This window comes from Nannobrachium achirus (genome assembly GCF_963921795.1).
Source record: "Nannobrachium achirus genome assembly, chromosome: 1".
Classification (NCBI taxonomy): domain Eukaryota; kingdom Metazoa; phylum Chordata; class Actinopteri; order Myctophiformes; family Myctophidae; genus Nannobrachium; species Nannobrachium achirus.
Genome location: NC_137810.1, coordinates 11,598,357 through 11,623,573, shown reverse-complemented (window position 1 = coordinate 11,623,573; position 25,217 = coordinate 11,598,357). Strand labels below are relative to the sequence as shown.

The 25,217-nt window shown below is 41.8% G+C and overlaps 2 protein-coding genes across 2 annotated transcripts in view; both read right to left on the bottom strand.

Annotated features, from left to right (window-relative positions):
- lama3 (laminin, alpha 3) overlaps positions 1-18,161 on the bottom strand; it is a gene marked incomplete at both ends in the record, with an annotated part of 37,139 nt that extends 18,978 nt beyond the window's left edge. Inside the window, 15 exons of the mRNA XM_080727119.1 lie at positions 194-345; positions 603-809; positions 1,368-1,519; positions 1,679-1,783; positions 4,302-4,401; positions 6,878-7,022; positions 7,821-7,975; positions 8,562-8,678; positions 9,432-9,622; positions 11,157-11,327; positions 12,186-12,297; positions 12,828-12,938; positions 14,009-14,160; positions 15,924-16,036; positions 17,989-18,161. Of these exons, the coding sequence (XP_080583245.1) occupies positions 194-345; positions 603-809; positions 1,368-1,519; positions 1,679-1,783; positions 4,302-4,401; positions 6,878-7,022; positions 7,821-7,975; positions 8,562-8,678; positions 9,432-9,622; positions 11,157-11,327; positions 12,186-12,297; positions 12,828-12,938; positions 14,009-14,160; positions 15,924-16,036; positions 17,989-18,161 (2,156 nt within the window). The remainder of the gene's footprint in view (positions 1-193; positions 346-602; positions 810-1,367; positions 1,520-1,678; positions 1,784-4,301; positions 4,402-6,877; positions 7,023-7,820; positions 7,976-8,561; positions 8,679-9,431; positions 9,623-11,156; positions 11,328-12,185; positions 12,298-12,827; positions 12,939-14,008; positions 14,161-15,923; positions 16,037-17,988) is intronic.
- A 2,366-nt stretch (positions 18,162-20,527) lies between these two features.
- On the bottom strand, positions 20,528-24,771 carry cts12 (cathepsin 12; the record flags this gene model as incomplete). The annotated part of the gene is made up of 6 exons (XM_080731913.1): positions 20,528-20,627; positions 21,441-21,546; positions 21,967-22,135; positions 22,748-22,969; positions 23,529-23,699; positions 24,745-24,771. 6 exons carry the CDS (start codon positions 24,769-24,771, stop codon positions 20,528-20,530), a joined length of 795 nt encoding a protein of 264 aa, XP_080588039.1.
- Positions 24,772-25,217: the final 446 nt, after the last annotated feature.

Here is a 25,217-nt window from a genome sequence, read left to right as displayed (position 1 = left end):
GTGTGTGTGTGTGTGTGTGTGTGTGTGTGTGTGTGTGTGTGTGTGTGCGTGCGTGCGTGCGTGCGTGCGTGCGTGCGTGCGTGCGTGCGTGCATGTGCGTGCGTGCGTGCGTGCGTGCGTGCGTGCATGTGCGTGCGTGCGTGCAGCATTCAGACCAACTTCACCATGACAGACATTAACACATGCAGCTCACCTTCTAAAGACAACTCTGTCAAAATCTGTTGAGTTCAGGCTGGTGGTCGTGATGATTTTGCTGGCTTCCACCTTGTGGACAATTCCTCCCAGTTTGTAGACACACAGCAGTAAGTTGTTTCTGATCGCCATTCCAATGTAGTCTCCAGAAGACTGAAAGACAATTGAGGGGTTTCCAGGGGGTCCACATTGAAATAATTGATAGTTAGTAACCAAATGGACCCTTACAGTTCTGCAACACTGAGATCGTACGAATGGAACCAAGTGGACCTGTGAGGGTCCATTTGTTGAGAATCGCTGGTCTTAACAACATGGCATGCCGCCTGTATCTCCACTCATGGACACCACACCTGTCTTTATTCATATTTTCATCTTTTCTAAGATAAGAGATTCTGATGTCAGCCACTCACATTCTTGTCGCCCAGGTAGAAAACAAAGGCGTTGGAATCGGCACGCTTGTCTTGGCGTCGCCTCCGCCTGCCCTCCGCCTTGGAGGGGTCTTTCGGGTGGCGATTGAGAAGTAAGTCGACCGATGTGAACGCCTTCAGGTTCTCCATGTCGCTCGGAGGACGGAGTTCAACGTGGCCCTTCCCATTGAACGTGGTGGCAAGGGAAAGCTGCGGGAAGGCGGTGAAGTGATAGGTCAAAATGTGTACCAGTGTTGATTTCGTCGAAAAATGTTAGTCGACTGCGTGTTTTTCACTGACGAAAACGAAATAAAAACGAAATAAAAACTAAGCTGTGATGACTAAAACTAAGACTAAATATATTGACAATTTCGTCAACAAAATAAAAACTAGACTAAAACGTTAGGGAGGGACTAGTGGAGAAGAGAGTCATTTTATGTTTGGTTGTTCTCAGATGTTGCGTGCTGATCAGCTATTTTCAGCACGCAACCAAGTGTAAAATCAGACATTACGATGCCATCAAGGCCTGCCGAAATATACAACTGTAGATTTGGTCGCCGAAAATCTTATGATATTTAGTCGACTAAAATTAGACTAAAACTAAAACTAAACATGGTGACTAAATTATGACTAAAACTAAATGACATTTTATTCAAAAGACTATGACTAAAACTAAATCAAAATGTCCTGTCAAAAACAACACTGATGCGTACAAATATGAAATATCAAAGACACGTGGCTAAACAAAGTTGGACATGGATATATCACCCTGTTGACAAAGGTTCTTGTCTCTTGTATGATGTCTTTGATTCTTCTGATGCTTTCTGTCAGATTGGCAGCAGGGGGCGCCTGCTTGCTAAGATTCTGAGTCTGTGCAATGGTCTTGTTCAAGGTAGGGAGCGTTTCACTCAAGGTCTTCACTGAAAAGTTTAAAAAGAGAAGACAAAATGTAAGACGATGACATGCATGTGAGATGATTAAAACAGGACAGCTTTGTATTTCCAGACGTGAATACTCACATGCAAGACCTGCATCACTCAGAAAGCCATTTGGACTGGCACCAGGAAGACTTATTTTACCCACTTCTTGATCGATCGCCCTCAGTCTGACTGTCACTGAACTGATAGTGGCGTTAGAAGCAGAGACCGCTGCCTTGGCAGCGTCTAGGACGCTCCCAGTATCACCTGCAATCAAAAGATCTGACATGTTATAGACATGAGCCAACCCAGGGGATGGGAAACCACATTTAGGCCTAGAATTATTGAATGCTTTAACCAGTGAAAAATAGCAGATATACAAACTCACAGCCTGGCACCGAGTGCCTCGCTGCGAGCTTGTAGATCTGCTATTTTTTGAAAAAGTCGTGAAAATGTGTGCAAATCTTTGAATGTATGTATTTTCAAAGCGAACGTTTGTAACTCAAATTTTGCTTCTGGGTGGTCCCTGGAACTAGATATTTTGAGATGGGGGTCCGTGGCCAAATAAATATCAGTTTGGGGGTCCTTCACTTGAAAAGGTTTGAGAACCACTGACATAGTAGTCTCTCAAGAACAGACTAACTGAGCTCCAGTTAAGTGAAAAGGTCCTTTTCTTTGACGATGGCTGGCCAGATTGCTGACATAGAAACATAGGTTTTTCAAAAAATCTTAGAAGGATTCAAAAGACTTACATTTTTTCAAAAATAGCAAATCTACAAGCTCTACAAGCTCGCAGCGCGGCACTCGGTGCCGCGCTGTGAGCTTGTATATCTGCTGTTTTTCAATAGTTAAAGCATAAAATAATGATACACAATAATGCGTACCCGTTCTAAATGGGTTTTTAATGGGAACACTGTACAATTTCCATTTTAACATTCAACGAAGCCTTTTCACAGCAGACATAAACACAGCTGAAGGTAAAAACATTAGTTCTGACATTGGTACAGTAATCGTTCCATTGAGGTGTTTCTGAATGGCCTTGTTTAACTGTTCATGCCTTTTAGGGCTTCTTGTGGCAGTGGTGGAAAAAGTATTCAGATTTTGGACAAGGGTAGGCTATGGTAAGGGATATTTGTTTTTTGTTAAAATAAGAAAACGATATCACTTATCCTATAGCACTGTGTAAAATATTCCTTGTTAAAGTTAAAGTCCTTCATTCAAAATATTTCTATTGTTATGTTATTGGACTATTTATTGATCATTAACCACTTTGTTTGCCTCTGAGATGTAGTGGAGAAGTATACAAGTAAGTAGGCCTACTGAAAAATGGACATACCTGACCTGTAGGCTACTCAAGTCAAGTTCCTCAAAATTGTACCTGTATAGTAAATCTAATTGAGTAAATCTAGTTACAGTAGTTACTTACAGTAATTGCACCACTGCTTTTAGGTTGATATTTTACAATTAACAATTAACTGCACATTAAAGTTATTACCTTCAGCTACCACAAGTCAAATTGACTAACCTCTTTTGATCTTATTTAGATCATCACTGACATGTTGGATGTTGTTTCTCAGCAGTCGTCCTTTCTCCTGTCTCTGATCAATGTTCTTTGTGTGGGAGGCAACTTGATCTGTTATCACTATGTGTAGTAAAAAACATGTGAAATCAATGTAATTCTTCATTTTCTTTGTGATTTCAGTCAACATGCAAGACATTTTGAATGTCAATAGACCAGTGGTTCTCAAACAATTGAATTTCAAGTGTACAAATGTACACTTTGTACACTCAACAAGTTTGTACACTCTCAGAGTTACAGATCTTAAAGATCCATTTGGAATACCCTCAAGGAACCCAGAGGGTCCCTGGACCCCACTTTGAGAACCACTGCAATTACAGTACGTATGCTTTAGGGTGAGGTGAGGTCACACCAAACTGGAATTGACCCTCTGTATACGGGTGTATTCTGACAATGCTTTTCAATGGGAACGGAGCGGTTTGTTGCCATTTGCGGATTTCTGTTCCATTGAAAAGCATTGGTCAATCCGCCCTCATACAGTATATAGGTGGGATTAAACTTCAGTGTGACCGCACACTTAGGCAGGATTCGATTTGTAAAAAAAAAAAAAAAAAAGAAAAAAAAAAACGTTTTATGAACCACCAGTGGCGTCAGTTCAGAAAAAGGTGAGGTATGGCAACATGACTGGCTTCGCGTGCGTGCAAGACACCAGTCATGTTGCCATACCTTAGCAACAGACATTTATTTTAAGAGGTATATTTTATTTTTTCCCTGTTTCTATGGTTTCTTGGGCTGGATATCGCAGCCTGGAACAGTTGTTAATTAACAATAATGCATTGCACCTGTGCAGCTGACTCGCGGAACCTGGGAATATACCATTCTGTCAAGTTTGGGAGAATACAAGTGTGGAGAATATAATTATAATACCTTGTTAAAGTGACCATTTTGTAAAATTTTGCATTTGTAGTTATTTTACTGTAATTTACCAACATAATAACCAGCACAGATAGACAAAGAGACATTCATGGATTCATATTTAGAACTAACTTTTATCTTCCCCCCTGGACCCAGGGTATGGCAGCTGCATACCCCTGCCATACCCAATTGACGCCCCTTTGAACCACTATACTGTATACTTCGTCAGCAAAGATCAACCATCTCACTAAGGAAATGTGTTTATTTAATTAATTCAGAGCAGAATCAGGGATAAAGCCCCCTACCCCGGCAAATGGACCCCCGGCTTTATGTGATTATAGAACATTTTACTTTGAAGGTGAGCCGGTGTGTTCTGGACTTCTGTGAGCATGCGGTGTGCGTCGTCTTTCAGTTCCTCTGCCCGCTTGACCACACCTCCCTGCACCGCATCCTGATGCGTAGCAACGACACAGACATGAAACAAATGATATCGTCGTTGTCGGGTATATCATTATAAACCTTGTATGTCCAAATGGGAGAGTGTTTTCTGCTTCGGAAATGCGCACCGGTTCTGGTTAGGGTTAGGGTTAGGGTTAGGTTTAGGCATAGTTTTACTGAGGTTAAGGTTAGGGTTAGGGTTAGGGTTAGGTATAGTTTTACTGAGGTTTGGGTTAGGATTAGGTTTAGGCACCCACTACACTGAGCACACACCCGGTGCGCATTTCCGAACGCACCCTTTGATACACTCTGACTGAAACACCAGCAGAAAACACTCTCCCATGTCCAAATACCGTTCGTTTTGTATTTACCATTTTGAAAATGATTTTTTAGACTAGTGAAAACAGCCGATCTACAAGCACACAACGCCTCGCACTACTTTTGTGTGCGACGGCATTTGTATGATGACGCAGGGCTTTACTTCGGGAAAGAACGTACACATTTTAAACTTGGAGATATGAGGTTTTCTGCCCGACAGTGACGATATGCTGCTCTAGTGCGGAGGACCTTTTTCAGGCCATGATGACCCCCCAAAATAAACGGGTTGAGAACCACTGCCTTAGTGCACTGTTCCCAAAACCTTTTCAGCTCCAGACTCAAAAGACAATCTGGTGTCTCCCCGCTTGGAACAAAAATAGCCTACGTTATGAATGAATCACTAAGGGTGCAGTCACACCCAACTTTGATTCTGCCTTTGCAGCGTATTCTGCTAATGCTTTTCAATGGGAATTTAGCGGTTTGTTGCCATTTACGGATTTCCGGGGGGGGGGGGGGAAACACTCCGTTCCCATTGGCCTAATCCGCTGCATAGGCAGATTATTATTATTATTTATATATATATATGCTATTATTGATAGGCGCACAGTAGGCTGACAGGAAACAGGGAGAGAGATGGGGGGGTGACACCCAGCAAAGGTTGTCAGGATCGGGACTCGAACCTGCGACGCTGCAAAGGCTGGATTACGAGTCTAGGTGACTGGACCACTACCTTGTGGCCCAGGTCTGCATAGGCAGAATTTAAAAAAAAATTGTGACTGTAGACTATCCAACAGCTGTCTGAAGCACATTTTCAGGATCTGGTGTTGGCCAAACAAAATCAGAAATGAGAAACTCTGGAGGAAAGGGAGACAGGAGCCATTTTTTACAAAATCACAACCTATAGAAAAAGGTCAGCGACACAAAAATGTGTCCACGTCCCATGGTTTGGGATAACACTAGCCCCATATAGAACCTCACCCATCGCTGCATACTGTTGTGCTCCGAGATGAGGTCCTAAAAAGATGGCGTAGCGATCGCTGGGACTGCCGCAACAACGAGTTGGAAAACACTCAAAACGACATTTTATCCAAAAAGTAAAGGTAGTTCCGAGCTCACAGACTGTGGTTTACCTAACCTCGGTAAATAAAACATCAACCACGGCGTTGGGAAAACGGTTTAAATGGCTTATTTAGTCTCATTAAATTCAGAAAAGCCCCCGGCGGCAGGTGCAAGTACTGCATCTTTCCCATTGTAGCAGATACAGTTTCCCCAACGCTGTGGTTGATGTTTTATTTACAGAGGTTAGGTAAACCACAGTCTGGGAGCTCGGAACTACCTTTACTTTTTGGATAAAATGTAGTTTTGAGTGTTTTCCAACTCGTTGTTGCGGCAGTCCCAGCGATCGCTACGCCATCTTTTTAGGACCTCATCTCGGAGCACAACAGTATGCAGCGACGGGTGAGGTTCTATATGGGGCTAGGATAACAGCGCTCTAGTGCATACGAGTTAACAGAGTCCATGGTTTGGGATAACAGCGCTCTAGTGCATACGAGTTAACAGAGTCCGTCCCATGGTTTGGGATAACAGCGCTCTAGTGCATACGAGTTAACAGAGTCCGTCCCATGGTTTGGGATAACAGCGCTCTAGTGCATACGAGTTAACAGAGTCCGTCCCATGGTTTGGGATAACAGCGCTCTAGTGCATACGAGTTAACAGAGTCCGTCCCATGGTTTGGGATAACAGCGCTCTAGTGCATACGAGTTAACATCCACGTCCCATGGTTTGGGATAACAGCGCTCTAGTGCATACGAGTTAACATCCAGGTCCCATGGTTTGGGATAACAGCGCTCTAGTGCATACGAGTTAACAGAGCCCATGGTTTGGGATAACAGCGCTCTAGTGCATACGAGTTAACAGAGCCCATGGTTTGGGATAACAGCGCTCTAGTGCATACGAGTTAACAGAGAGCCCATGGTTTGGGATAACAGCGCTCTAGTGCATACGAGTTAACAGAGCCCATGGTTTGGGATAACAGCGCTCTAGTGCATACGAGTTAACAGTCCCATGGTTTGGGATAACAGCGCTCTAGTGCATACGAGTTAACAGAGTCCGTTTTGGTGATTGATGGAAAGGAAAGGCGGATCTCACGTCCCCCGAGGGAATACAATCACCTTAAGAGCCTCCTCAGCAGCCACTCTGGATTGATTTGCTGCCAGGCCCGCCTCCTCTATGGCACTTATAATGCTGCTGTGAGCTCCCTTGCCCACTACAGCATTAAGCAGGTCAGAGGAACTGTTGGTCACAGCCTGGAGCCCTCTGTAGATAACAGGACAAGACAGTCGAGTGAACACAAAAAAGGGCTGAAATGTTTTTGATTTAATTTCAAATACCCCCAGTTTGATATCGTCTCTATCTGGTAGAAACCTGTCCAAAACCGTTCCTTTTTTATTATTATTAAAAAAAAATAAACATGGCAGAAACAAATAGCGACAATAGCCGATCTACAGGCTCACAACGAGTAGCATCGCGCTGTGAGCTTGGCATTTTGAATATTTTTTTTAAACATTTTAACAACACAAATCTTGTACGGAGGTGTCCCTACTTCAACATCTTTTTAGATAGTGGCCAAATAGATTTTGGAGGTCCTTGACATGAAAACGTTTGAGGACCACAACTGTTCTATACGCACTAACCTCGCCCACCAGGCTTTCTGGGGGAAAGCCTGGTGTTCGTTCACTACAGAGGCCGTCTGGTTTCCGCCTAAAGCGCGGAAACCACTAGAAGAAGCGGCGTCGCTTTGATTTGGTTCCCTCCGTTTGTTTCCCCAATCCCATTAAAATGCTGGAGTAGCCTAGTGTAGTCTTGCCAGTCGCTAACAGTTGGACTAAAAGATGTATACCAAACACATTTTTTAAAAGCAAAACTACTCCGCATCAAGGAGTTTATTAGGTAGGCCCTAAAAGTATGTCCTTGAGCGCAGGGGAATATTTTGGGTTAAAACTGAATCCGGTTTGATCTTTCCGGCAAATTGTAGTCCTTTGAGTACTACAACATGACGTGTTGTGGTTTCCGCTCCAGACCGGTTACAACCCCGAAAAGTGACTATATACGCACAGTTGAAATTCTCTTGCCAGTCTGTCCAGTTCCTCTGCATGGTCTTCTGCCTTGATGATCACATCGGCTTTGGCCAGAACTTGGAAGATTCTGTTCAACTCCTTAGTGAGGTTCACCTCAGCACCATCCTGCTGAGCGGCAAGATGCTCCGCTTCCTGACAGATATAAATAAACTCAGTTTAGCTCATTAAGCCAAATGCCTCCTAAAACCAGTGTTTAGAACCAAAACTTTCAGCTTTAGAACCAAAGGAGACATTTGGTGTCTCCCCAGGACCCACGCTTAGAAAAAGACATCATGAATAAACCACTTAAGTCTTAAGACCTATATTAATAGCCGCAATAGCTGATCGACAAGCTCACAACGCAACGAGTTGTGTGCTTCTAGATCTGCTATTTTTGCTATTTCTTAATTATATATATATATTTTTTAATTCATGGCTTTTTAATTGCTGAAATTATTTTCTCTTCATTAATGGAAAAATATATTTCTGGAATGTCTTCGGGGATATTTATTCGTGACCCATAGAAATGGGTCCCTGGCCCCAAAAAACGGGTCCCAACTCATTGATTGTTAAACAAGTAGGTGTGCATAGTTGAGCCACCTCTTCATCCCCCTCAGAGTGACATACCGGTACTCTATACACGTCTATTTACACCAACGCAAAAAAACTAAACAGACATTGCAATAGCTTTGCATGTGTTCACCCAGTAATGGTCCATAGATACACAGGAGGGGTTTACCTTTTTGCTTTGTTTAAGCATTCCATAGAGCTCTGTAGCGTTCCTTAACATATCTTTAGTCAATCCAACCATTGGAAGGATCTTATCTTGTTCCTTCCTCAGCTGAGCCCGGCGTTTCTATCAGATGACAACGCAAAAAGAATGTGTCACTATATTGTATTGTACTTAGCAAGATTATTGCTCTGCACTAATAGAGGGTATGCACGTGACATCACTGTTGCTGGAAGTTATGTGGGAACACGCCTACTGAGTGGCAAAACACTCATTTCTGCCATTGACAGCCCATACATCCAAACAGAAAAGTCCTATCTGATTGTATTAAACAAAGTTAACTCACCAACATTGTGGCTGTACTGAAAGCTTGAATTATCCTCTTTCTATCTGCAAAGTTTTTGTTTCATAAAAATCCACCATAGGCATGTCATGAGCTACTTTCTGTCAAGACATTCTGTGCAGGTTTTTATTTTTCCAAGTGTCAGAGTTTGGAAGCACTCGTTTTCAACAACACAACATCCTGCTGCCTCCTGCGGTTATATGCAAATTAGAAACAGGTGGTATGCCGGGCCGTTGAGTGATTTGCAACTAGCACTTCCAAACTCCAATGCTCCATGCTGCTCAATGTTTTGCCAGTTGCCACTCCTGTCTAGATTAGGGGGGCGGATCCCAGTGGATGTGCATAGTACCTGTGTCACTGTTTAGTCCATTTTAGGGCAGCAACAATCTCTTAGTGATTAAACATGGTCAATCTTTTCGTTATAATTTACTAAATGTATTATTGATTAATCACTTAATCACTAGTATTTTAACATTCACATTCAATACTTTCTCATCATAGATTAAATAATTGGGTTAGTTTGATTAACTGTTTACCAGCAGGTCATGTAGGATAGTGTCGCTGTTCAAGTTGAGGCCCAGGCTCCTGTCCACTGTGATCTGTGCATCTGACAGCATGTCTGTCAGCTCCCTCAGAGAAGAGCCAGCAGACATCAGAGAGGCTGTGGTCCTATTGGCTGAAGACTGGTTCATGTCCGCAAGAGTCATGTTCCTGACTTGTTGCAACACTGAAGGGAATAACATAACATAACATAACATAACATAACATAACATAACATAACATAACATAACATAACATAACATAACATAACATAACATAACATATAACACCTTTATTGACAGTTACCAGCAGGGGTGTCGCACCACATTCTGGGCCCTGGGTGCAAGGATTCACTGTGGGGCCCCTGTGCTTTAACTGTTGAAAAATAGCAGATAATATACAAGCTCACAGCGCAGAACCGAGTGCCGCGCTGTGAGCTTGTAGATCTGCTATTTTTGAAAAATCATGAAAATCTTTGAATATTTCAAATCCTTCTAAGGTTTTTTGAAAAACCTATATGTTTCGATGTCAGTGGAGCTCAAAACTTTTCATGTGAATGACCCCCAAAATGGTATGTATTTGGCCATGGACTTTTCAAAAATAGCAGATCTACAAGCTCCCAGCGCGCGGCACTCGGTGCTGCGCTGTGAGCTTGTATATCTGCTATTTTTCAATAACTAAACTAAAGTATAAAATAATTAAGGCCCCTCCACCACCTTGGGCCCAAGTAACTCAGTCCCACTTTCCTACCCCTTGTGACGCTCCTGGTTACCAGTAAGACTCCCTAATCGGGAGATAAGCGACCGTCAGGTCGCATGTATACACAAATTGGCCTGTAAGTGGCATTGGTTCCTGCGCTCCTTTGTCTGTGCCGAGAAACAGTCCCGGTTGTGATGTGGCAGGCAAGAGGGAACAGTGTCCAAAAAGTGTTCAAATAAATCTGTGTGATGGTGGCGCTAAATGGGACAGATCCATGGTGATGGCATGACTGTAGACAAACTGTGTACCGCTTTGCGCGATTTTAGGGAAAAATCGGTAGGAGCAGTGTCCAAAAATGTGTTTTGCAAAAATCGGCCTCATGGTGGCGCTAGAAGAGGGCCATGTGAGAAATGGGGGGTGGAGTTAATGGTTTGGTAGCCAAGGAGTGTGTGTGCAAATGTTGGCATGGGTCGGTGCTACGGTGGCGGAGATATAAGAAGGCAAAAGTGTGACGTGTGACGTGTGACTGACAGACTGACAGCTGGTGGAGGTTTTGATAGTAACTGCGACCTGACGGTCGCAATAAACACTAACAACAGCAACAAAATATAAGTATACATCTTAGATGGTACACTGGATTGGAAGCACTGATTTTAGCTCAGACTTCATAGCATTCATCTGTCTACATCGCAAGATGGAGACAGCAGACATAAAACGTATGGATTACGACCTGGCGGACTTCAAAGTTTGCTAGGGTCCCCATCAAAATGGGTTCAAAACTGTTTAATCAATTTTTAACCACTTTATTTTATACAATACACAGCCGATCTAACATGGCTATTTTTGAAAACAAATATTTTTACAACCATTTTCAGATGGGTGTCTGCGGCAAATTACATTTCAATTTGGGGGAGTCCTTTGCAATGAGCAAGACGGTTTCGATTATTTTGCCATCATGCATAATATATCACCCAGTAAGTGAATGCCAGTGTGCCAGACCATTAAAAAGCCATATCGCTTACGTTTGTGTGCCATCTCTCGCTCGTTGGCAGCGGTTCCTGTGTGAGTGGTGCAGTCATTGGCTCTCATTTCTTCCAGCATCCTCTGAACCTCCGTCAGCATTCTGGATGCATCCTCTGCACCAACAGCACTGGAATCCCCCGGTTTCAACTCACTCACTTGTTTCAGGAGAGCTGTAAACATAGTAGACATAATGAAAATAAATAATGGTTCTGAAATGGTTCTGTGGTGCCAGAACCATCACCTACTAAAGAAGCATTTTGTTGAGTGAATGGTTCTTTTTGTGTGTGTGTGTGTGTGTGTGTGTGTGTGTGTGTGTGTGTGTGTGTGTGTGTGTGTGTGTGTGTGTGTGTGTGTGTGTGTGTGTGTGTGTGTGTGTGTGTGTGTGTGTCAAATAACAATTTTGTGATAGTTCTTTGAGGCACCTTTAACCACTTAAAGCAATCTATAGGCGAACATTCACAGAAAATAGCAGAACTGACAATTTTTACAAAGACATTTGCTGTAGAATGAAAAAAGGAACCAAGTATAGATCCCTGGGACATCGGTCGATGAAGCATATTGGGTTTAAGTGGTTGAGGGTTCTATAAAGAGCTGGTTATGAGAGAATAAATTATTTTCTAAGTCTAAAGAACATCGTTCTGAAAGGTTCTTTCTGGAACCAAAAATGGTTCTACTATGCCGTATAGGAGAACCATACCTATGGGATCACATGTGTAATGGAATAAACATAATTCCAGTTGCGACAATATCTTTGCCACCGAGGCACATTTCAACGCAACTACATTACAAGGGATAGCAAGTGATTACCTTTTTGTGTCACATGAAGGTCTTATAACAACATTATCCTACTTCATTGGTCTCAATTCCACAATGGCTTAAACCTATTAATAAAATGCTTTTCTGAGGTCACTCATCACTAACTGATAACCACTGTGTAATTGACAATGTGGAGGCACTGCTGTTTTCTAGATTTCACTGTTATTGTGTATTACATACTGTACTTTGTATGGAGATTGTGCTGTACATACTTTGTATTGGAATGGAGAGAGATTGAACTTCGGAGACGAGATCCCCTGCTTGCACCATGGTCCTGTTCACTTTCTCCACCAGCTTATCGGATCCCGGTAGAGTTTTCTGAATCTGTAATAATGCCAATATTAACAAATAAAAACAATGTTTTCAGGTGAACTGTGATAAAAGAAAGCCTTTATATTGTCGCTGCCGGGTGTAAACCAGTTTATAACTATAATCTGAGAGTCTGTGCTGAGAGCTCCTACTGTACAGCATATTGGACAGGGAGGCCATCTAGAGGCTGAAAGGTTGCTTGATGCATTCCTACTAACAAGTACCCAGTGGTGGAAGAAGCAAAAGCTGTATTCAAAACTTTAAGTGTGATAAAAGTTGTGATTAAAAAAAAAAAAAAGAAAGAAATGATACTGATACTGTATATAAAAATTTTAATAAAATCTGAATTTGCACAGTTTTGAGTGTGACGAGGCTCCCTTTAATTGTTCATCTGGCTTCATTTTGACTGGTGTTTTTTTCTATCTCACTATTTTGTCTGGTTCTTGACATGAAAATTAAAATGTTTGAGAACGACTGATGTATTTTGTAATTCTCCTCTATTCTTCATTTTGTGACTGTGGAAAACATGGCTCCGGGTTCAGTACCTTATCAGTCATCTGAGTCAGGTCGTCTCTGACCAGGTCCACGTCTGCTCCCAGTTGTTCAGTCTTTGGCAGCAGAGCGTTCACAGCTCCACTGTACCTCCCAACCACTACCTGCAACACACAACAACCAGAGGTGGAAAAATACTTTGTTTTGTTTGTTACTTAAAGGTAGGGTAAGTGATTTCACTTAGGTTTCAGTTTCAGTTTTCATGTAGCCAGGTGACAGCTTCCTCCTCAAGTGGAGGCGGGCCTTGGTGCACATAAGGCCCGCCTCCACTTGACCATGATTGGAGGAAGGCTGGTCAACAAATGAACCTGGCATCTGTCTATCTAAATTACATTTTAACCTTTGCATAAGACTGCATAGGTGTCATTTCAATGCAGGGACTGCCCATAAGTCCAACATATCATTACTACTACAACCCTAACCGCTACGCATGCGTTAAGGCCATAGTCTCTCGAAACTGAACTTTTCTTCAGAGAGTTCTGACTTTCCGACATGCAGATTTCCAAACTCTAATTCGGAGTAATGCTTTTCAGAAGTAGCAAGTGACTTCATTTTGTAGTCGAACCGGACCTTTCCGACAAAAGGTTTGGTTTCAGAGAGAGGCCTTTAGGGTTAGGGTTAGGGTTATGGGGTTAGTACTGTAGTAATGGGGTGGGCAAGTGCTACACAGCAAGTACTATGGGCTAAAGTGGAGTCAGAAGAGTTGAGTCTTCAGACGGCTGAAAATTGGGAGCGAGTCTGCAGTTATAACTGCAATGAGGAGTTTGTTCCACAGTTTGGGAGCCAAAAGAGAGAAGAGTCTGGGATGTGTGGAGCTTTTGGAAACAGCTAGTGAAATTGGTACAGAAAATACAGATCAGCAGATCAATTGGAATTGAAACCCTCAACCTTTTAACATAGGAATAGAAAATAAAAATCAATTCACCAATTTTTCAATTAATTGAGTACAAAGGACCCCAATGGCAACAAGCCATAATGCTTTCTTGGGTTTAAATCCTCTTTGCAGACCTTGTACTGTACTTTCGTGTGCTTTTTTTCATGCGAACTGCTAATAAAGTATCAATCAATCAATCAATCAATCAATCAATCAAAAAGCACTTTCTAACTAAAGACCACTATTACTGGGTGTATATTTATGTCAAGGTTGGCTGCATTACACAGGTCCATGGTTTACCTTGGTCTCAGAGATGTTAGCCTGCAGCCTGTTAAGCATCATTAGAGAGACAGTGCTTTGGCTGATATTCTGCAGCTGTTTCTTCAGCCAAGCCATATCATCATCCATGCCCTCCAGGTCATCCAGTAAGGCAAGGCTGCAGTTATCACAATCTATCCATCCACAAATATACAAAGAGAAGAACAACTGACAAAAAGAAGGCTTATTAGAGATCGAGAACATAATGGTCTAAACCAGGTTCAGGGTTTGTTTTTTACAAGCTCAGGCAGGGTGGTGACAGATAGTGTGTAGAGAGAATGCAGAAGGCATACAAACCGTGGAGGCAGTTGTCACCAGTGCCATTGTCACCAGAAGTTATGCACTCTAAATGACAAACAAAACATGAGGAAACAGAATGATCAGAATGAGTTTGTATGAATGTATTTCATAAAACATAAACCAATGACAGCATGATTAGAAGAAATGTGATCTAATTAAATGCATCACTGTGTGGTATCTAGGATGGTAATGATGACAGGATCATTACCATCTTGCCATCTGATTCATACTTTACAAACGATGCCAAACAGATGTCACTGTGCAGGGTTTAGTGTCAATAATGGTACACAGTATAGTTACCACATAAGGAATATAAAAACGAGATACTTCTTATAATTTCTATCCTTGTGAGAGAAGTATGTACTTACTGCCCGTCAGAGTATCACAGATGTTAGATGTCCCATCACTGCAGTGGCAAGGCTGGCAGCTGCCTCCATATACCTTTGGATTACCATAGTAACCAGAAGCACACCTAACAGACAATGGAACAAATGAAAAGCTTGACACATACAGTGTGTTCTGACAACATTAGCTCGATCAACATTATAAGGCAGGGGTCTTCAACGTTTTCAGGCCAAGGGCCCCTTTGTTGAGCGAGAGATGACGTAGGGACCACCACAACCAGTTCATAGATTCCATCTTTTGACAGCACAATCATCAGTGTATTTTGGATTCACATTGTTTTCAGATATTTAACCACTTGAACCGTCAATACTTAAAAAACTTGACCTTTCACTCTGTAGTTAATCTGCTCTTTTCCCCCTCTACACCAAAGCTCTTTGCCGAAAATAGCCGCTCTACAAGCTCACAACGCCTCGCGCTGCGAGGCATCGTGAGCTTGTAGATCTGCTATGTTTGGCTAAAGAATTCTTTAGGTCAATGTAAAAAAGGTTTTCTATCACACAAAGATTTGGAAGACCCCCTATAGTAACTCTGAGGACCCCCTAGGGGTCCCGGACCCCCTGTTGAAGACCCCTGTTATAAGGGACTGCAAAAATGTTAAAGATATTACTGACCATGGTGAAGTGTTTGTTTGTTTGGTTGTGTGAGTTGCTATGAAAAGACAAACACACCTGTCACATGTGGCTCCATGATAACCTCGTTTACACAAGCATTCCACCACACCAGAACCCACATCCAGACAGGCCAACGCAAAACTATTAGACACAAAACAAACCCATCAAGCTTCAGCAATAGCCTATTGACCGTTTGTATTTTATATTACAACACTTCATACAAATATCCCACATATTGTATAAAGTGACTCTATTATTTTAAGGTTTGTGTATCGTCTTTACTTCTATTGCCTACATGTCAAACATGTTCCACTCACAACTACAGTACTGGGGACTGGTGAGTGAGCGTGGCGAATAAACCAGACTCATGCTCACAGTGGTGTAAAGACAAGTAACTACCGGTAAGTACCGTTAATCAAATACTGTAACTGTACTTAAGTACAATTGACTTCTACTACACTTCTACTGACTTCTACTGCAAATATTGTACTAACAGAGTATTTATGCATTGCGGTATTGATACTTGTAGTGCAGAACCTGAATCAAATGGAATTAGATTAGACAGGTGAACATAAACTGACTTGTTCCAGGTAAAGGGGCAGGGACAGGGCCGACAGGTCCTCCCAGCAGCGTTGCCGTGGTGTCCTTCTTTACATCGCTCACATCGATCTCCAGCAGTATTAAACTGACACTTCTGGAAGCCAACCATGACCAGACCAGACACACAATGTTCACGTTCACACTTTAGCCATTACATGTTTGTCTATTTTCCACTGCAAGGGGTAACCCAGAACCGTACATTAAACTTGAAACATTTCAGAATGAAGTTCTGTTCTGTGATGTTTTTTCTTTGGTTGTTGTTTTACATTTCCATTACAACCAGAGACAACCCTGAAGGGGGAGGTATAGCCTACATCAGTGTTTCTCAAACTTTCAAGTTTCAAGGTCTCTCTATTAACTCTGACAGTATACAAATGAAACCAAATGAACCTGTCAGGGTTCATTTGGTTCCATTTGTACACTGCCAGAGTTACAGACTCGTATGGGTCAATTTAGACCCCCTTAAAGGAACCCACAAAGTCCCTGGCGTCCACTTTGAGAACCACTGGCCTACACCATAAATAAATAAATAGCTTGTTAAAAAAAGTGAAAATAGCACATCTACAAGTTCACAACGTGGCGGGTTGCGAGTGCGACATGTCATGAACATACCGAAACTGAGTAAGCTATACATTCTGAGTTCTGGGTTCCCATATCTCTTTTTGTGTGTGAGGAGGACCCACCATGCAGTTCCCTGTATGTTCATCACATTCCTTGGACAGGCCATTACAGCTACAAGGCACGCACTGACCCTTCTGAGGACCACTCCACTCCCTGTAGAACCCAGCACCACACCTCTGTATGGACACACACGCACGCACGCACGCACGCACATTTTATCACTCTCAGACAGTAGAACCCAGAACTACACCTCCATATTATGGACACACGACACGACGCAAGGCTTATCAGACTCAGTGGTGGACAAAGTAGGCCTACTCAACCCCATATGTGAGTCAAAGAAGAGATACTCCTGGTGAAATATTACTCTGCTAAAGTGAAAGCTTGTTGCGGAATATGTACTTTTACTGTAGCACTTGCTTTTGAAAATACTTTTCAAAATTCAAATGTACAAATCAATGCATACATAATGCATAAGATGTGTCAATTCAGGAGATTGATAAGATGTGTGAATTAGGGTGTGGCGTTTGTTAAATCAACATTCAAACGGAGAGTGGCAGGGAGCACTTTGGGGACTCATTTCCGCAGGCAGTGGCCCAGAATAAAACAAACATTTGTTTCAATTTCTGATCCTCATTGTCGAATATCTATTTAAAGGTAGTAAGTGATTTAAGGGTTTAACGTTAAAGCGCTTTATTCTTATAGCTTTATTCTCTTTAAAAATTTCAGGTAGGTTGCCAACATTTCATGTTCCAGTTTGTATTTTGTCTGCTCATGTCTTTCCATCACTTGCCAATTTCACTTGTTCATCCTGTATATCTTGTATGAGTTCTCTCTCCCGATTGAATGAAATTGTATAGTAATATAGTGTAATATAGTATATGACATTACCCTAAAGTAGGGTGACCATATTTTCAGCCACTCAAACCGGGACGCAAAACACTGTTGCCTAAAACTGGGACCCTAAAAGCAATGCGCACGTTACCGGCACGCGCGTGCCCATTCTCTAACGTTCGTGCACGCGCACACACGCACCACATGGTTGCAAACAGGCAGAAAGTGATTGACAAACAGGCTTAGTGTTGAATTCAGACACGCAATGAATTTGTTCCTTTTCTGATTGGTTAGGTGAACATGTTTTCATGAAAAGAACATGATAAATGTCTATGCAACCACTGAAAACAGCTACTATTATTTTAATTCTGGCGAAAACCGGGACAATTTTGTAGTGAATGTTGAAAACCGGGACATATTAGTGTTTTAGAGATATTTGTCGGGACACCGGGACACGTAGCTTGAAAACGGGACTGTCCCGGGTAAAACGGGACGTCTGGTCACCCTACCCTAAAGGTCTAATTTTACCATCTCTCAGAGCAGGAGTCAGCAAGAGATGCAGAAAAGCCTGGGGGGGGGGAGCTGCATTACCTGAGTGATGTCGCCTGCTGTGTGATTGTTGACTGAAGGATCGCAGTATGTTTTATGGATGTGTGGTTTCTGGTGCCAGGGACCGCCGCCTCTCTCCTGGTTCCGTGGGAGACGATAATAACCATGCCCAGATCTGGAGGGTTTCTGTGGCGAGCCTTGCCCAGTAACGCCATGGCAGAACACAGCCCAGTAGAGCAGAAAGCACCAGAACCAGCTCATAATATTCCTCTGCATCGTCAGCCTCTTAATGAGCTGGCAGCTCGATTCACCTCTTATCTCCGTGTAATAAGCCTTGTGGCAGTGTGGGTGTGTTCTTTCTCCTATTCACTGACAGACATCCAGACTCAGGGGCGTCACAAGGGGGGGGGGGGGGGGGACTGAGTTACTAGGGCCCAAGGTGGAGGGGCCTCGATTATTTCATACTTTAGCTATTTAAAAATAGCTATTTTTGAAAAGACGTGCACATCTTTGAATATATGTATATGTAACTCAAATTTTGCTTCTGTCCCTGGAACTAAATATGTTGAGATGGGGGTCCGTGGCCAAATAGATCATTTTGGGGGTCCTTCACGTGAAAGAGTTTGAGCACCACTGACATAGAAACATAGGTTTTTCAAAAAACCTTAAAAGGATTTGAAATATTCAAAGGCTTTTCACGATTTTTAAAAAATAGCAGATCTACAAGCTCGCAGCGCGGCACTCGGTGCCGCGCTGTGAGCTTGTATATCTGCTATTTTTCAATAGTTAAAGCACAAAATATGAAGAACATTCATGGGGGCCCGCACTGAATCCTTGTACCCAGGGCCCAGAATTTGGTGCGACACCCCTATCCAGACTGACTGTGACCGAGTGCATGGGCGGTGAGAAGTGAATGCACAAAGTTCACTAATGCTTAACTTATACTGCCGGAAATAGCAGATCTACAAGCTCACGACAGCACGGTGCAATGCTTTGTGAGCTTGTAGATTGGCTACTTCTGGACACTTGAAGTAGGCTATAAATCAAGGCGCGGTTGTACATGATAGTGTGAACTGTGTGTGTGTGTGTGTGTGTGTGTGTGTGTGTGTGTGGGCACCACAATGAATTGAAAGGCTGTAAACCTGGACTGTTAAAACGTGACACGCACATGTAGGCCTAGTGTATGACAAAAACAATACCTTTATTATTTCCTCCTTCAGAGTCTGGGAAGGCAGTCTCTATTATCCAGAGTCACTTACAACGTGTAATATCAGAGTAAATGGCATGAACACTCAACACTCTGCAACATATGACATAATACGACATATATGAAGTAAATGGTCACATAAAGAAGTGTAAAGAATCAAATACAGTTTGAGCAGTATCTTTTTTTAATGGAATGTGTCCTTGTGCAATAATGTCTCCCAGACAAAACAACTGTAATATGTAATTGCATTGACTTTACACACAGCCCTGTCCCACTTCAGAGTATTTCCAGTTGACGAAAAAAGGATTTTTATTCCCCCCCCAAATGTTTTAAATGCTTTAAGAAGATTTGCATTGTGATAAAGTGTTTGTTACATAGAGATAGTCATTATAAAAAATATATATAAAATATTAAAATATGGACGTGTCTTGTGTAAAAAGAGCATTTCTTCAAGAGTAAAGAAATACAGTTCTTAGGTACAAAATATTGAATATTACACCTGAAATCTTGAAATAACCGTCTATACCTTTAAAGAAACTTTCCAAATATTAATCTTTCATTCACTCCATATACAAACATTCCATATTTCCATAATTATTCAACTGTATAGTGATGATGCTTTAATATAAAAATATATAAAATATTAAGACTTTACCCATGCCATATATGCGTTCATAAACAGTCACATACCGATTTTGGGAACCCCTGGCATTTGCATTGTCACTGATTTGGTTAAACAATTTTCAAAAATGATAGGCAACAGAATCTATGACAATAATCTAATAATCTATAATAATACAATCCAGATCACTTACTGTAATAAAACAAGACACTATCTTTCACAGCCTTACCGTATCATGAAGAAATGATAAGAAATTATGACAATGATGAATTTGTTAAAAGTTTAAATGAACAGAGGGGAAACACTGAATGCCTGCTTGGCATTTACTCATAAGTCAAAGGTGGATTCAATCTCTGAAAGTGCTTTGCAGTTTTACATTTTTGGGGGGCATTTCTTATAGCAAAGAATGGCATAACATAGTTGTTATTCTTCAAATCCTGGGGTGTGGATTTTGTTCCTGCAGAACACAATTTTTCAACATTCTTTACAAAGCTTCATTTAAAATAAAAAGAGAGAGAACGTAGTATGAGGGATGTCCTTTCTGGTGACCCATTAACCACTTTCAACCATGCTCCCCTATTTTGGCCAAGCTATTTTGATTCTGCAAGCTCAGAACACGTCACAATGTGATGCATTGGGAGCTTGTAAAACAGCTATTTTTTTTAGATATTCTTAAAAATATGGTTAAAAGTGGTTAAAAATAATCACGACTAGCCAAAAGCACAACTTGACTGTAAGGAATGTGGTCAGGCTCACAGGATAGGGTATAAAGCGTAGCTTGCGATGCCACAGTGGTTGCTTCCATCCCGGATCATTCGCATGTAGCCACCCTCACCCCAGCCGGTACCCCAACTATGGAGGGGGAAAAAGAATTCATGGGAAAATGGTAATGATGAGAAAAACATAAAAATATACAGGCATTTCCATGATTTCAAACGTGGTTATGTTCTCTTGGACAGTGGTTCCCAAACGTTTTAGCTCAAGACCCAATAGAGAAATTATTAGAAGTTTGCCCGGAACCCAAACTAGTGTAAATAGCAGATCCACAAGCTCGTATAAACATTTTTTATTTATTTTTGTTTATGGAAATTATGTGATTTGATTTATGAAATACTTCTGAAACATGTTGGAATAGTTTTTTATTGATGAAAAGTTACTTAAACAACTTTTTTAAAGGTAGGGTAAAGAGATTTGATTTAATTCAAATAATAACAAAATGGGTCTATGTTCTGATAGTACTATAGTTACTAGAGTGTTTGGTCCATATTTGGACTTCAGTGAGGAGAAAAATGCAGTTTCAGCTCCACCAAAACTGTTGGGTGACAAGTTTTCCTCCAATCATGGTCGAGTGGGGGCGGGCCTTACACGCACCAAGGCCTCTCCCCACTTGATCATGATTGGATGAAGGCCCCTGCCTGTCATGAAAACTGAAACTTAAGTGAAATCACTTACCCTACCTTTAAATCTTTTGAAATAATAATAATATTATTATTTTTAATGAAGGAAACAGGTATATATACTTGTAACCCATACAAATTGGTCAACGATTCAAACATATGACCCACTGACTGTTTGGGAAACACTCATACTTTGTTCAATACATTCTGTGCAACCATAAAGTATCCTCTACTTGAAGTAAACATGGTCGTCCTGAGTGACTCCTACCTGTTCTTGATGATCCAGTAGTCCTGGCCTCCCTCAGAACCGTAGCCAACCAGCAGGACTGCATGACTTAGATTGTTGGGGTTACAGGTGGGTTCCTCGTATATTCCTGTTGGTACAGCATGTTAAAAGCTCACTGTTCTCTGTGTTCAAAACAGATGGAATATTTGTATATTTGAAGCGTCTTGGTGACAAATGAATGAGAATTGCCTTGTCCAAACGGCCGTTCGTTACGCAACATGTCTAGTATTGACTTGATTATGCTTATATTAGTTCAGTGTGGTATCAAGCACCGAAAATAGCCGACCTCCAAGCTCACAACGCGTCGTGCTGTGAGCTTGGAGGTCTACTATTTTCAATATTTTCACCAAATCCCCTTTACAAATTTCAGCCCCTACCTCTCTAACATTCTCTGCAAAACCGCCAAGAGCAGGGGGCAGGGGCTCTTGAAGGGTTTTGCGACCGAAACTGTATGTGCATGTTTGTTTTTGTGTGAGTGTGTGTGTGTAGGGGGAAGGAATGAGCTAACCTGAGCTGTAGAACAGGAAGCTTGAATGATCTGCGTCCACGGCCACTGTGATTGGACCGATGGTGGCCACGGCGTCGGCCAGGGCCTGCTCGTCTCCTTTGGGGATGAACCTGTAGTCTGAGATGTGAGCCACCGACATCCTGTTGTCATAGAAGCATGGCGTGGTGTCCTGCAGGGACACACACAGAGAACCTTTAACCACCTCAACCCCATGTGGAGTCGGGACCACAATGGAAGTCCTCAAGTCAGATTATTTTTTTGTCTTATCCTTTTAGCCCAAGTCACTGTATGACTGTACCCGTACTGTTTGCATTTCTGCCTAATAAAGTCGTTGTCGCATGGAAACCTTCTAGGTCCAAAACTGTTCGTTTTGTATTTATCATTTAAAAAATTACTTGAACTAGTGAAAATAGCCGATCTACAAGCACACAACGCCTCGTGATGTGAGGTGTTGTGTGCTGTAGATCTGCTATTTTCACTAGTTTGTGCGACAGTCTTGTAGGATGAAGCAGGGCTTTACTTTACAAAAAAAAACATACAAATTTTAAACTTGGAGATACAAGGTTTTTGCCCGACAGTGACAATATGCTACTGTCTGTCATTGTGGTGAAGGCTTTTGCAGAAAACTGCCGATCGCAAGCTTACAACGCGTCGCAGCATTTCACTGCAAAGTCTTTCCCCACAATGTGGATGCTGGGGTTTAAGTGGTTAACCACACAAACCGCAGCATACCCATTCTGGGGGGGGAACACACCTCTCAAAATGATTATTTTTTTCTTACCAGAGACGTGTAGGGGTAGGTGAGCGTGGACTGCAGGCCGTTACTGATCACATAGTCGTAGGCATTGGCCATCCAGGCGCCACTGCAGCCGTAGGTACCGTAGGACCTGGAACAGTCCACCAGGTTCTGCTCGCTCAAAGACACCAGCTCTCCCGTCATCTTGAACATCTGGGACTCGATGGCCCCCGTAGTGCTGAAGGCCCAGCACGAGCCACAATAGCCCTTTGTGGAAAGACAATCAATCAATCAATCAATCAATCAATTAATCAATCAATCAATCAATCAATCAATAAGTTAATTAATAAAGTACAATGCATGCTTGAATGACTGCAACAGGAATGTTCTGTACCGTATTTGCCGGACTATAAGCCGCAGCTTTTTTCCCATGTTTTGAACCCTGCGGCTTATACAACGGTGCGGCTTATATACATATTTTTACAGCTAACGGCCAATTAGTTAGTTTTACAATGGTCTTTAACAAGGATTTATGTATAGATTTTTACAGCTAATGGCCACCAGGGGCGCTCAAGCAGGAAGCAGGAAGGACACCTGCGGCTTATGTAAACATTTGTTTTTTTGTTCTAAATTTGGCTGGTGCGGCTTATATTCAGGTGTGGCTTATAGTCCAGCAATTAGGGTATTTTATGGGATGGCACCGTCTAAAAGAGTGTTTTTGTGTCCGTCCATCCGCTCCTCCATATTGGGCCAAGACTGACATCAATATGACTTCATCAACATGATGCCAGAGATCAACAGGGTTTACGTGGTTGAATGTCCTTACCTGGTCTTTGACCTCGGTGACGTAACCCATAGCCCTGTAGTCCACCATCATGCCTCCCATGCCGAGCCTCTCAGCGTTGTAGCGCAGTTTACGCGCTGACACATTCTTCCCTCTCTTTACAAACTGAGCATCTATTGCTGCTCCTTGTAAAACCTGGTACTCTTGTCTTGTCTGGATATTGAGAAAAGAAAGAGATCATCATGTCAAACATTTATATCCGTACGTTATTGGCTGTATGATTTTGATGGAATTGGAAAAACCTGCAATGTTGATCAAAACGATTTATTTCAGCCGACTTATTTAGCTGCTAGAAACGCTACTTACACGTGACTATAGAACTATTTTTTTATTATTTTGTAGAATAACTAATTGAACATTTACACACAAACCACAGTTTAAGCAACTTACACCGTAAAGGACAATCATTTAGATCAGTGCTTCTCAAAGTAGGGCTGCACAATTAATCGCTTTTAAACCGAAATCGCAATTTGGAACCACGCAATTTGCAAATCGCAAAGGTGCCTAATAATCGCAAAAGTGATTTCTGTGTGACGGTGGCTCGCCTCCTCTGTCCCCTGCACACATGTGAAACTTGTGTCTTAGGGTGCATTTTTTTGCCTTGATAAAAGCAAGGCAGCGACATACGGTATTTTCTTCCTTGACAATAATGAGAGGCAGACAATACCATTACTGAGATCTTTCTGAATATAAAAACGTTTTATATTGCTAATAAGCAAAATAAAAGGGAATCCTTTGAAAATATAACTGAACTGAATCAAACCATTTGCATGATTGCCAATTTGCCTAGTTATTAATAATCAATTTCTTTTTAAATGTATTACACAATAAATATTCAACGGAAGCTTCGGAAGCCTGACTTAGGGTAGTGAATTGATTTTATTTGGTTAAAATAATTGATTATATCAACCTTTTAACAAAAAGAAAGTTTGTTTTAAACAAAAAAAAACTATCACTTATCCTACCTTAAAATAAATATATAAATATCGCGAATAAAATCACAATCGCAATATTAGTCAGAAAAATCGCAATTAGATATTTTCCCAAAATTGTGCAGCCCTAGTCCAGGGAGCCTCAGTGTTCCTTGAGCGTGTTCCAAATGGACCCTTAGAGCAGTGGTTCTCAACCCGGTTTGACAACCACTGATTTGGATATTTAGATCATTGTTAAGTCAATAACAGTTGCAAATCATTCTTACCAAGTCTCCGTATTTATTCATGGCCATGGAGAACATCTTTATTCCAGTGTAAAAGCCTGCATTGTTCTCTTCAATCTCCCGCTTGTTCTGCTGCCAGACCATCCTCCTGTGCACCTCGCTGCGCTGTGGGGGGCAACACATCAAACAGGCTGCTTGTTCATTAATGTAAAAGATAACATTACATGGTGCCAAATAATGCTAAGTGCCGTAATATAGGCATATAATTGATTGAACTTAAACAAAACAACAGTAGATGATTAATAAATACGAATAAAAAGGTTAGGCCTAATAATAGTAGTTATTGAGTTAATTAAAGCGGAACTATGTAACTTGACCCTGGCTTTGAGCCTAGTTTCCTGTGCAAGTGCTGACAGCTTTACCATTAAGCTAACCCCCTGCCTGCTGGCTCAGGGGATAAATTGAATCTTGACCACCAGGTCAAAATCCGTGTCAGATCCTGTGTCTATAGGTGA